Here is a 13976-nt window from a genome sequence, read left to right as displayed (position 1 = left end):
ATACAAATAGAACAGTCCCTTTGTAATGATGATTTCTCTGCCCAAATATTTTTGGAAGATTTTTTCTGGAATTTAAAGCTAATATGAATTACTACCCATGAATATTAGCCTCAATTATTTTTAGAAAATTTATTTTTAATATTCATGGTAAAAAGTGTTCAATAAATATTTGACAGATCAATGAAGAGCAGAGTATCAACTTCATCATCTATTTTAGTTTGCAAAGTTGAAACTGAGTGACTTTAAATGTTTCTAACCATCAAATCCACCCCCAAAGAATAAAGAACTAGTACCACTGAAGAGATTACAGGTAAATACTGCAGGCTCTGAAGGTTCTCTAGAAATGGCTTCTAGATCTGGAGTTTCATTAGAGCTGCCCCATCCTCTGAGTAAATGACCAATGTGGCCAATCTTTTCACATTAAATGGTTTATGTGAGTGAACTAAAGAAATCAACTGTGTATGTAGTTTGACCAAATAGGATTTAGTAAAACTATTTATTAAGAAGCCCAAACAGTGTTCTTATGAGCTAATAAGAAGCTTATATTATCAGTGACGCCTTGAATTAGTTATCATTTTTTATTTATGATGGTATACAGATAATATCAGCATTCACACATCATTAAGGTTTTCCTATGATTTATTAAGAATACACATTTTAAAATATTAACTTTTGAACATCTGAAAGTATTTACAACATTTCAAAAAATCTATGGCATGTATCCATGAAACTGTATGTTTTCAGTTGAGAAAGATAAAAAAGTTCTGGAGATGGACAGTGGTAAAGGTTCCATTACTTAAAGTCATGGAACTGTACACTTAAAAATGATAAATTTTATGTTAATGTATATTTTACCACTATAAAAAGAAATCTATAAAAAAGATTTCTCGGAAGGGTAGTAAACCATAGTGGTTAGAACTCCGGTTCCAGAATCAGAACTTTTATAATCCTAGTTCAACAGTTTGGTGTATTACTCTGGATTATAAAATATTTAACCTCTTAAAGACTCAATTTCCTTATCTTTAAATAATACTTTTTATCTATATAGCTTAAAGGTCTGCTGTGATGATTAAGTAAAATAATGCCTGTTAAGGCAATTAATACAGGGTCTAGACATGCTTAAGGTTAGCTATTATTAGACTCTTGAAACGGTGGTATTCCATTACAGTCCATAAGACATAATTCAAGGTGTCAGTAGGAATGCATTCTCTACAAGAGGGGTCCCCAGCCTCCAGGGTGCGGACTGGTCCGCGGTCTGTTAGGAACCGGGCCGCACAGCAGGAGGTGAGTGGTGGGCGAGCAAGCAAAGTGTCATCTGCCGCTTCCCATCGCTCGTGTTACCACCTGAACCATCGCTCGCATCACCACCTGAAATATACCCCCCACCCTGTCCATGGAAAAACTGTCTTCCATGAAACCGGTCCCTGGTGCCAAAAAGGTTGGAGACTGCTGCTCTACAATATTGGGTACAATTAAGGGACTGATAGAATTCTGTTCTATCAATGAACAGAGTCTCCACAACAAAGGGTAAAAGGACAGCATCAAGATAGGGAGGAGAGACAGAGACACATTCTCGCCAAGGAAAGACCCACGCCCCAGCTGCAGCGATCCAGAATCAGGAGGGACCACAAAGGAGGTAGGGATCTGAGCTCTACATGAGGCATGCCAACTGATACTGAGCAGGGTCCTGTAGGGTGCCTGGGCACAAAAACTTTGTGTTCCCCATTTTTTTGATTATAGGAACTACCCTTCACTTGGCATCACGACCTCTAAATCCTGTACAGGACAGAGTCCCCAGAACACCTGGCTTTGAAAACCAATAGGGAAAATGACCAGGAAAACTACAGAACTGCAGAGAACATGATGCTGAAAGCTCAGCTTTTCTGTACACTGGTGCTGAACTGAATCTTGGAGACAGAGTTTTTGGTGAAGTAGAAAAGGATAGCTTTATCACTTTGCCAAGCAAAGGGGGAAACAGAGGGCTACTGCCTCGAAAAACTATGTGTTCCAACTTGGAGAGGATAGTGAGAAGTTTTATAGTAATGGTTCAGGGCTTTCCTGATGGTGCAGTGGTTAAGAATCCACCTGCCAATGCAGGGGACACAGGTTCGAGCCCTGGTCCAGGAAGATCCCACATGCAGTGGAGCAACTAAGCCCATGCACCACAACTACTGAGCCTGCGCTCTAGAGCCTGCGAGCCACACCTACTGAGCCTGTGTGCCACAACTACTGCAGCCCACACACCTAGAGCCCGTGCTCCGCAACAAGAGAAGCCACAATGAGAAGTCCATGCGCTGCAACGAAGAGTAGCCCCTGCTCGCTGCAACTAGAGAAAAGCCGACATGCAGCAACAAAGACCCAACGCAGCCAAAAAAAAAAAAAAAAAACAATCGTTCAAAGAGGGCATGACCAGCTCATGGACATTCTTCTGATGGGTTGGTAGTGACATAAGTCAGCATCAGCATCATCAACCTTCAGGTTCCAACTGGTCTGGGGTCTACAGGCTTGTGGGCAGCATACCATCATTAATCGTTAACTTCTCCCACCTGGAGGGGGTTTCAGTATCTCCAAAACAGCTCAAAGATATTGTTGTTTATCCACTGATGGGGAACCAGGACCTTGCCCCAAGGCTGCACTACTGTTTCTCTTGACTGTTTTTCCCTGGTCTCGCATCCCCTCCCTTCCCTAATTAACAACTGCTTGAATCTGCCCGTTGGAACTCAGGTCATGGAGGCTGAATGAATGCTATTTCCTGTAATCAAAGAAATGGGGGACACAGAAAGTCTTTGTGCCCGGGAGCCCCATAGGGCCCTGCTTGGTATTAAACAGAAAAACCTGCTCTTAAAGGGCCTGTGCCCAAACTCACTCAACCTAAAAACAAGTGCAAAAACACCAGATTGAAAAGGGCATGGGCCACACATGAAGAGGACCCACTTACTAAATCTTAAAGCGTCTACTGGAGAGGGAGAAACCAGCTGGGCTGCCCCCTAGGGACTGAGACACTAGCAGCAGCCTTTTTTGTGATCTCAGGCTACCTTGCTATCACTAGCACTGAAATTCTCCCTGTAACCTGTTAGCACTAACGGGTCGGCCCTGCTGAGAGCCCTGCCCACCTGAGCCTCAGCTGGGCCTCACAGCCACGCGAGCAACAGCCCTGCCCACCAGCACGCCACAGCAGCCGCTGCCCTGCCACAATAGGAGGGCACACAGAGCCCACAGAGGGGACACCCGTTGAGTGCCAGGCTGCGGTGGCCAGGCAGGACTGTACCCCTGAGTCCCACTGAGCATCTCCTAAATAAGGCCACTCTTTCAAGACTGGAAGAGATAGCTGATTTATCTAATACATACGAACAAACAGAGAATTAGGCAAAAAGAGGAGACACAGGAATATGTTCCAACCAAAAAAACAGATTAAAACCTCAGAAAAAGAACTAAACAAAACAGAGATAAGCAATGGACCTGGTAAAGACTGAAAAGTAATCATCATAAAGATGCTCACCAAACGCAGGAGAAGAATGGATGAACACCATGAGAACTTCAACAAAGAGACGGAAAATATAAGAAAGAACCAAACAGAAGTTGTAACTGAATGAAAAATGCACTAGAGGGGTTCAACAGCAGACAGGATGAGGACAAAGAGCGAATCAGCAAGCAGAAGACAAAGCAGTGGAGCTCACCCAGACAGAGCAGCAAAATGCAGGAAAAAAGAAGTGAAGATAACTTACAAAACTTTGGAAACAACAAGTGGAATAAACATTTGCATTATAGGAGTCCTAGAAGATGAAGACAACAAAGAGAGAAAGAAAGGACCAGAAAAATTATTTGAAGAAATAGCAGCTAAAACTTCCCTAATCTGAGGAAGGAAACAGACACCCAGGTCCAGGAAGCCCAAGAGAGTTCTAATAAGATGAACCCAAAGGATCACATCAAGACACACTATAATTAAAATGGTAAAAGTTAAGGATAAAGAGAAAATCCTAAAAGCAGCAAGAGAAAAACAACTTGTTATGTACACGGGAATCCCCATGAGGCAATGAGCAGATTTTTCAGCAGCAACTTTAAAGGCCAGAAGGGAGTGGCATGACTATTCAAAGTGCTGAAAGAAAAAAATTTCCAACTAAGAATTCTCTACCCAGCAATGTTTTCATTCAGAATTGAAGGAGAGATTAAGAGTTTCCCAGATAAGCAAAAGTTAAAGGAGTTCATCATCACTAAACCAGCCCTACAAGAAATGTTAAAGGGATTTCTTTAAGCTGAAAAGAAATGGCACTAATTAATAATAAGAAAACATACAAAAGTAAAAATCTCACTGAAGATGGTATAATAAAAGTAGTGGATCAATCATTTATAAAGCCAGCATGAAGGTTAAAAGATAAAAGTAGTAAAATTAATCAGAAGAAAGGACACACACAGACTGAGAGTGAAGTTATAAAAAAAGATATTCCATGCAAATGGAAATAAAAAGAAAGCTGGAGTAGCTATACTCAGACAAAAGAGACTTTAAAACAAAGATTGTAATAAAAGACAAAGAAGAGCATTACATAATGATAAAGGAGTCAATCCAGCAAGAAGATGTAACATTTATAAATGTATATGCACCCAACAGAGGAGCATCAAAATATATAAAGCAAACACTGATGGACTTAAAGGGAGAAATTGAAAGCAATACTATAAAGGTAAGGGACATTAACACCCCACTTGCATCAATGGATAGATCATCCAGACCAAAAACAGTAAGGAAACAGCAGATTTAAATAACACGTTAGACCACACGGACTTAACAGATACATGTAGAACATTCCATCCAAAAGCAGCAGAATACACATTCTTCTCAAGTGCACATGTAACATTCTCCAGGGTAGATGACATGTTAGTTTACAAAACAAGTCTCAATAAATTCAAGAAAATAAAACCGTATCAAGCATCTTCTCCAACCACAATGGTATGAAACTATAAATCAATCACAAGGGAAAAAAATGGGAAAAACCACAAAAACGTGGAGATTAAACAACATGCTACTGCACACCCAATAGGTCACTGGAGAAATCAAATACCTAGTGACAAATGAAAACAGAAATACAACATACCAAAAATCTACAAAACACAGCAAAAGCAGCTCCAAGAGGGAAGTTCATAGCAATTAGGCCTACCTCAAGAAACAAGAAAAATCTCAAATAAACCAACTTTACACCTAAAGGAACTAGAAAAAGAAGAATAAACAAAACCCAAAATTAGTAGCAGGGGGGAAATAATAAAGATCAGAGCAGAAATAAATGAAATAGAGACCTCCCCCCCAAAAGAAACCCCCAATAGAAATGGCCAACAAAACTAAGAACTGCCTCTTTGAAAAGATAAGCAAAATCAACAAAACTTTAGCTAGACTCACCAAGGAAAAAAAAGAGAGAAGACTCAAATAAATAAAATCAGAAATGAAAGAGGGGATGTTAACAACTGATACCACAGAAATACAAAGGATCATAAGAGACTATTAACAATTATATGCCAACAAAATGGACAACCTAGGAGAAAAGGATAAATTTCTGGAACCACACAATCTTAGCAACTGAATCATGAAGAAATAGAAAATGTGAATAGACTCATTACTAGCAAGGGAATTGAAACAGTAATTAAAAAAAAATCTCCCAACTAACAAAGGCCCAGGAGTAGACAACTTCACTGGTGAATTCTACCAAACATTCAAAGAAAAATGTTTTGAAGAATTCTCAAACTCTTCCAAAAAACTGAAGAGGAGAGAAACCTTCCAAACACATTTTATGAAGCCAGTATTTCCCTGACACCAAAACCATACAAGGACACCACAAGAAAAGAAAATTGCAGGTCAATATTTCTGATGAACACAGATGCAAAGATTGTCAACAAAATATTAGCAAACAATACATTAAAAGGGTCATATATCACAATCAAGTGGATTTATTCCAGCAGTGTAAGGATGGCCCAGCATCCACAAATTAATCAACGTGGTACATACATTAACAGAATGAAGGATAAAACCATATAATCCATCTCAATAGATGCAGAAAAAGCATTTGACAAAATTTAACACCCATTTATGATAAAAACTCTCAACAAAGTGGGTATAGAGAGAGTGTATTTCAACATAATAAAGGCCATATATGACAAACCCATAACTAACATCATACTCAACGGTGAAAAGCTGAAAGCTTTTCCTCTAAGATTAGGAACAAGACAAGGATGCCCACTCATCACTTTCATTCAACATAGTATTGGAAGTCTTAGAACAAGTAATTCTAAAATTTGTATGGAACCACAAAAGATCCCAAATGTCCAAAACAATCTAGAGAAAGAAGAATAAAGCTGGAGGTATCACGCTCTCTGGTTTCAAACTATACTACAAAGCTACAGTAATCAAAACAGTATGGTACTGGCACACGAGCAGACACATAAATCAATGAACATAATAGAGAGTTCAGTAATAAACCCACACATATATGGAAAATTATTTTATAACAAGGGAGCAAAGACCATACAATGGAGAAAGGATAGTCTCTTCAATAAATGGTGCTGGGAAGACTGAACAGCCACATGAAAAAGACCACTAGACCACTATGTTAAGCACAAAAATTAACCCCAAAAGAATTAAAGACTTGAATGTAAGAACTGAACCATAAAATTCCTAGAAGAAAACATAGGCAGTATCCTCACTAACCTCAGGCTTAGCAATATTTCTGTGGATCTGACTCCAAAGGCAAGGGAAACTAAATCAACAAATGGGACTGCATCAAACTAAAAAGCTTCTGCACAGCAAAGGAAACCACCATCAAAATGAAAAGGCAACCTACTGAATGAGAGAAGATATTCTGCAAATCAGGTATCCAATAAGGTGTTAATATCCAAAATTATAAAGAACTTATACAACTCAACAACAAAAACCCCCAAACAGCCTGATTAAAAAAAGGGCAGAGGATTTGAATAGACATCTTTCCAAAGAAGACATACAGATGGCCAACAAATATATGAAAAGATGTTCAACATCAGTAATTATTAAGAAAATGCAAATCAAAACCACAAGAAGGTATCACCTCACACCTGTTAGAATGCTTATTATCAAAAAGACAACCAATAAAAAGTGTGGGCAAAGATGTGGAGAAAAGGGAACTTTCCTGCACTGTTGGTGGGAATGTAAATTGGTACAGCACTATTGGAAAACAGTATGGAGGTTCCTCAAAAAAATAACTACTATATAACCCAGCTATTCCACTTTTGGGTATTCACCAGAAGAACCTGAAAACACTAATTCAAAAAGATATCTGCACCCCTATGTGGACTGCAGCACTATTTACAACAGCCAAGATATGGAAGCAACCTAAGGGTCCATAAAATGGAATAATGGATAAAGGAGATGTGATATATGCACAACTGAATACTACTCAGCCATAAAAAAGAATGCAATCTTGACATTTCTGACAACATGGATGAACCCTGAAGATATTATGCTAAATGAAATAAGTCAGACTGAGAAAGACAATACCACATGATTTCATTCATATGTGGAATCTAAAAAACCAACCAACAAACAAAAGAAAAACAAACTCATACATACAGAAATCATATTAGTGCTTACCAGAGGGGAAGGGAGTTGGGAGATGGGTGCAAAGGGTGAAGGGTGTCAATTATAACAGTGATGGATGGTAACTAGGCTTGTGGTGTGATCACTTTGCAGTGAATACAAATGTCAAATTATAATGCTGTACGCCTGAAATTTATATAATAAAAAAAAATCTGCTGAATTCACCTTTAAAAATTTTCAATTTGTTTTTCAATTATAGTTTTCAAACATATTCAAAAGCAGAGAGAATATAATAAATCTCATCTATCTTTCAGCTTTGACAATTGTCAATACATGACCAATTCTATTTCATCATATTCCCATGTATTCACTCCCATCCAATTATTTATTTTTTTAAATATTTATTTATTTATGTGTGTATGTATGTATGTCTGAGTTGGGTCTTTGTTGCTGCATGCGGGCTTTCTCTAGTTGCAGCGAGTGGGGGCTACTCTTTGTTGCAGTGCACAGGCTTCTCACTGCGATGACTTCTCTTGTTGCGGAGCACGGGTAGTTGTTGCACGTGGGCTCAGCAGTTGTGGCTCATGGGCTCTAGAGCACAGGCTCAGTAGTTGTGGTACACGGGCTTAGTTGCTCCGCAGCATGTGGGATCTTCCCGGACCAGGAATCGAACCCGTGTCCCTTGCATTGGCAGGTGGATTCTTAACCACTGTGCCACCAGGGAAGCCCCTGATTATTTTTAAGTCCCAGATTTAACATTATTTCATTTGAAAAGATTTTAGTTTGCATTTCCAAAACTAAATGTTTTTAAACAAACACAACCACAGTACTGTTGTCACATTAAAAATTAATAATTTCTTAAGATCAACTATTCAGATGGTGTTCATTTTCTTCCTGATGTTTCAAAACAGTCTGAATTGGTAAAGTAAACAAAATCCATACATCATGCATGGGCAATATGTATCTTTAGTGCCCCTTCCATCTCTTTCCCTTGTAATTTTCTGTTGAATAAACAGAGTTGGTTTGCAGTTTCAATGGTCTGAATTTAGCTGATTGCATTCTCATGGTGTTTAACATGTTCATCTGTCTCTTGTATTTCCTTTAAATTCATAGTTAGGTCTAGAGTCTTGGTCAGATTCAGGTTCACATATTTCTTTTTTCAGCAATACTATTCAGAGATGGTGCTGTGTACTTCCCACAGGAGGTACATAATGTCTGATTCTCTTTTTGTGATGTTAGCAGCCACCAACAGTTACGTCTAGATCCCTTAGTATATAAGGATTGTAAAATGGTGGTATTCCAATGATATCATTCCTCCTTTGTTAGCAGGAATGCTTACAAAGAACAACTTTCCCTTATCACCTAATTGATTATCTCGAGATATAGACTGTACAGGAAAAACAAGTGCTCATTTCCCTTATTTACCAATTTTCAGAATAATGAACTAGTTCCCTAGAATCCTCTAAAAGTGATCAGTAAGTTTTTTTTTTTAATCACTTTATGAATTTAGAGACTTAAACATATCAAATGCTTTGATACAACATAATAACCATCCTACTGCTGTTCAAACTGTCCCATCTTTGGTCAGTGGAAGTTTACTCAGGTTGGCTACTGAGTCCTTTTGTCATAATCCATCCATCTATCTATTTATTTATAGCTTTCTTGCTTTTTGCTAGGTCAAGATATTCTAGGCTCACACTGTGTATTTCCTGCCCAAGACCTGGAATCAGACATTTTCCCAAAGAGCACTAAATTCTTTTAGTGGGAAATGGTATTTGGAGACCACAATTTGTGCACCAGCATGGCTCATTGCTACTGGGTTCTTCATGTTACAAGGCTAAATAATATGGATTTTTTATAATTAAAATACCTTATCAGTTTCTACTGATACTTTGAATTCAAAATCAGGAGTACAAGGTAAATCAACCTTAATCTTACATTTTTACCATCTAACAACCACACCTGTTCTTAATGATATGTACATAATTACTATTTTGAATTATCCCACAACACACACCCAACAGCTTCAGTAACACTACAACCAACTCTGGGATTAATAAAAACAGCTGACTTGGGGGGGCAGTTATTTCTTGTCCTTAGGATATATTTTGGTAAGCATGTACAGTCAACTTATTGTGTTTTAAAGTCACTTGAAAAAGTTCCTCTCTGAGAGGCTATACCACCACTACATACAGTTAATTTCATTTTACTTACTATTTTTACTGATTTGTCTGCATGAAATATTAACGTTGTTCTAACGTTAAATCGATATTGTTAGTAACCTCTTCTCTTTTCCCTAACTTATTTGAAGTACTTACTCCTAGTTAATACCAATGTGACAACAGGAAGTTGATTCAACTACTCACATATACTCTCTTTTCTCCCTCCATTCTTTGAAATTGTGGCTGATCTACTTTGCATTCTATACTGTTTCCCTAATAACGATCACTTAATTTTGGTTCTTTTGGTAAAATAAATGTAATGCTCACCACAGTCCTTATGTCAAAATCTCTCTTGTTGGTTACCTAAAACTTGTTCTCTCACAGGGACCGTTCCTGGAAACAATATTCCCTGAGTGATGAAATCAGTATTCGGTGGTCTTTATATCAATACCTGAAAGTCAGTTGGCTGGATATAAAACCCACAGCTTGCCATTTTCTTTTGAGTATTTTTAGAATGTTACTCTCTTACCTTCTGGCATAAAGTGTTGGTGATGACAATGTTATTTTATTTCTCTCGCGAATCAGTGATTTTACTAGATAATCTCTCAGTGTTGGCATTCCTGAACCGATTTTCCAAGATAGGCAGTGTGCCTTTTCAATGTATTTTTTAAAATAGTCTTTTATTTTAGGGACACTTTTTTAAATTGGGTTTTTAGTACTTGTTTTGATCTATTTCTTTTAGTCTTGTTCTTTGACATTCCTATTACATGTATATTAGGTCTCTACTTTATGTATCTTTTGTTTTCTTTTAAATCCTTTGATTTTTAATTTTTTAATTAAAAAGATCTGCCCTCCTTTTGATCTTGTATTTCTTTTTTTAAACATTTATTTATTTATTTAAATTAATTTATTTACTTATTTATTTTTGGCTGCGTTGGGTCTTCGTTGCTGTGCGCAGGCTTTCTCTACTTGCAGTGAGCAAGGGCTACTCTGTTGCGGTGTGCAGGCTTCTCATTGCGGTGGCTTCTCTTCTTGCGGAGCACAGGCTCTAGGCACGCGGGCTTCAGTAGTTGTGGCACGTGGACTCAGTAGTCGCGGTTTGCGGGCTCTAGAATCCAGGCTCAGTAGTTGTGGCGCACAGGCTTAGTTGCTCTGCAGCATGTGGGATCTTCCCGGACCAGGGATCGAACCCGTGTCCCCTGCATTGGCAGGTGGATTCTTAACCACTGTGCCAGCAGGGAAGTCCCTTGTATTTCTCTTTAAGACATTTTCTATTACTTATTTGCTTTGTGTTTTTTCTAGTTTAGTCTACATTCTGATATGATTTTCTTTTCCTTCCTGAGTGCTATCATCTCTTTTCAAATCTTCCTTTTTCTGTAATCAATCTTGAGTTTTTCTAATTCTATTTTATGTTGTTCTTCATAGTGTCTATCATTTTCTAAATTTTTTAGTTTACTTTGGAATATCACTGTTTTGTAAGCCTGTCTTTTTCATGGATTCCACTGCCTCTAGGGATATTATTTGGCTCCTAATTCTTTTCTCATAATAATTTGTAAGGAGTTTGACTGTAATCCTTTCTTTCACTAATGTTTTAAGTGAAGCAAAATTTCCTGTACTTCAGGAGAAGGGGGGGATCACAACTGCTTTTGGAGCTTCATGGCTCTGGAACTCTGACTTGTGTCATTCTCCCAAAGTGACAGACAACATGGCTTCATACCTTGCTCTCTACTTTTATCTGCATCTTTTCTTTCCTTTGCCCCACTGTCTGCCTTGCTCAAATCAGGCTCTCTTCCCAGCAGATTCTCCTCTGTCTGGGGTTCCTGGAAGAGAGCTTGTATGGCTAAGAAGGCTTCAGTACCATGAAACACCGGCCTGTCACAGAGCTCTCACATTCAACTACAAAGAGCACCCTGCATCTCAGTTTTGGTTGCTGTTCTCAAGTTGGCCTGCGTGCTCCAGTGAAATGCTGTTGCCAATTCCTATTTTCAGACCTGTGAGTACCCCAGGCAGCTTTCCCTCTCCATCCTCCCCAACAAGTGTGACACCACAGGGTCTGGTTTGTGGAGCACCCCCCCTGCTTGTGTTGCCTACTTTCGTTGTAGATGTTGACCATGCAGTCTGCAGATTTGCATCCATGTTTATGTGTTTATGGTAGGATTCTAGCGGACTCTACAATTATGCCTTGCCATTTCCCAGAATCCTAATTCACTCTTTCTGGTAATTTACACATTTTTAGCTTTCCATGCAATTCTAAGCTTATGAAATACATTTTATTTCTACCTGCTTGTGTGCCTCAAGGTTTTTTTGTTTTAACAGTTTGAATTCTTTCTAGATATCACCAAAGTTTATGTGCTTCATATTTTTATCTTTCCTGTTTTTGTTTTTTAATTTTTCGGCCACACCATGCGGCATGTGGGATCTTAGTTCCTTGACCACGTATTGAACCCACGCCCCCTGCAGTGGAGGTGCAGAGTCTAAACCACTGGACCGCCAGGGAAGTTGCTCTTTCCTGCTTCTTAAAACCTTAAAATTAACTAGACAAATCAACTAGATCTTATGAAAATTTCAGAATATGTCAGAAAAATCAAAACTGATAAGAATCCACCCAAAAAGAAACATAAAGTCATATTCAATAATGAGAAAATTTACTCAGCTAAAAACTACCTTATATCAACAAGAGAGCATTCCAAAGATAATCTTCTCATTGTCTTTAGGTTTTCTTCAAGTTCTCTTAAACAGTTAATATTCACTACTAGTTCAACACCCACGTCATACAGCAAGACCTATGAAAACAATAACTTTAAGTCTATGGAAAGACAGTGCTTAAAAAATTTTTTTTTGCAAACTGAAAAGCATAATAAAAATTGGATGAACATACAAAATGCATTCACTTTCATGATTATATTTTTAACGCTGCATTTACCTCTACCAATGTGTCTGTAACCATTCTGATGATCTGGCCCCTTTGCCACTGATTTTCATTTGGGATCTTAACAGCACAGTGCATATCATTCTTCCATTTAACAGGTTCCCATTTTGAGTTTTCATAAGCAGCGACCATCTTTTCCCCTAAACTATGTAAAGAAAAAAAATTTTAACTCTCGAAACCTTTTCTTGTAACGTACAATTCCCTGACTCCCTGTCTTCTACTGTCCTCCCTCCCTCATTCTATTCCAAACAAACCGGCTACCTTGTTCTTCCTTGGACACCCAACCACATTTCCACTGCAGGGTCTGGAACTAGTTCTTCCCTCTGCCTGACGTGAGCTTCTCCCAGGCATCTTCGTGGCTCCCTCCCTCCCTCCCTGCCTTCAGGGTCCATTTCAAGAGTCACTGACTCTGTGAGGTCCTCCTCCCCCACTGCTTGATTTTTCTCGTCTTCATCATCATCTGCTGCACTGAATACTTTGTTCACTGTCACTCCCTCTACTAGAATTTAAGCTCCATGACAGCACAAGCTTGTCCATGTTTTTACCACTGTATCCCCCAACACCTATTAATACTGGCTGTCAAATAATAGGCACTCAGTAAGCATTTGTGGAATTTATAAACCCTAACACAGTGAAAATAACCAGTAAAAATACTATTTGTATACTTTTAACTGGTTTTTTAGTGAATATTTAGCTGAAATAATTTTGTACTTTCAAAATTCTGCATTTATGACTTCTAGATCTTTGACACGAAATATAGAAAAAAGAATAAAGCTACATGCACAATGTTTTCTTTGAATGTTATACCTATGAAGTAAGTTTTCTGTTAATAACCACTGAACATAAATCTTCTCAGGAGACACTACACTGCAGATGTACACAGGCAGTTCCTTATAATAAAGTGACTGCAGATCCTCATTAGATAGAGATTTTGCAAATACAGGATTTAAGTTGTTTACTTCATTTGAAATAATTTCTTCTGGAGAAGGATCCCATACTTCAGTATGCTTTTTGGAATTATCTTTGAGGGTATATCTGAAAAATAACAAAACCCATTAGCAAAAAGAGTAGTTTGCAAAATATTTATGTTTGTATTTGCTTAGATCTAGAGATGAATAATTTTTAGATATGATTCACTGCTTTGCAGTTTTGATACTAACAGAAATTTTAGTCTTTTTTAAAAAAAGAGTTCTTAATGATTAACAAAGGACAAAGAGGAAAAAAAAATGTAAAAGCCAAACTTTCTATTTTAAAAACAGTTTAAAATACCAAGTGTGCTCACAATTACACAATTTCCCACTGATATTTTGTACTCACAAAGGAACAGAATTATTCA

The 13976-nt window shown here is 38.0% G+C and overlaps 1 protein-coding gene across 1 annotated transcript in view; it reads right to left on the bottom strand.

The window, feature by feature from the left end:
• The window catches only part of RNF17 (ring finger protein 17), a 121234-nt gene that overhangs the window by 37620 nt on the left and 69638 nt on the right, over positions 1–13976 (bottom strand). The window contains exons 20-22 of the mRNA XM_036832032.1: positions 13448–13675; positions 12635–12785; positions 12376–12494 (exon numbers count right to left, since the gene is read on the bottom strand). Of these exons, the coding sequence (XP_036687927.1) occupies positions 12376–12494; positions 12635–12785; positions 13448–13675 (498 nt within the window). The remainder of the gene's footprint in view (positions 1–12375; positions 12495–12634; positions 12786–13447; positions 13676–13976) is intronic.

Source organism: Balaenoptera musculus, chromosome 18 (assembly GCF_009873245.2).
Source record: "Balaenoptera musculus isolate JJ_BM4_2016_0621 chromosome 18, mBalMus1.pri.v3, whole genome shotgun sequence".
In the NCBI taxonomy this organism is placed as follows: Eukaryota; Metazoa; Chordata; class Mammalia; order Artiodactyla; family Balaenopteridae; genus Balaenoptera; species Balaenoptera musculus.
The sequence above is the reverse complement of the archived record's forward strand: the minus strand, read 5'-3'. Positions and strand labels throughout refer to the sequence as shown.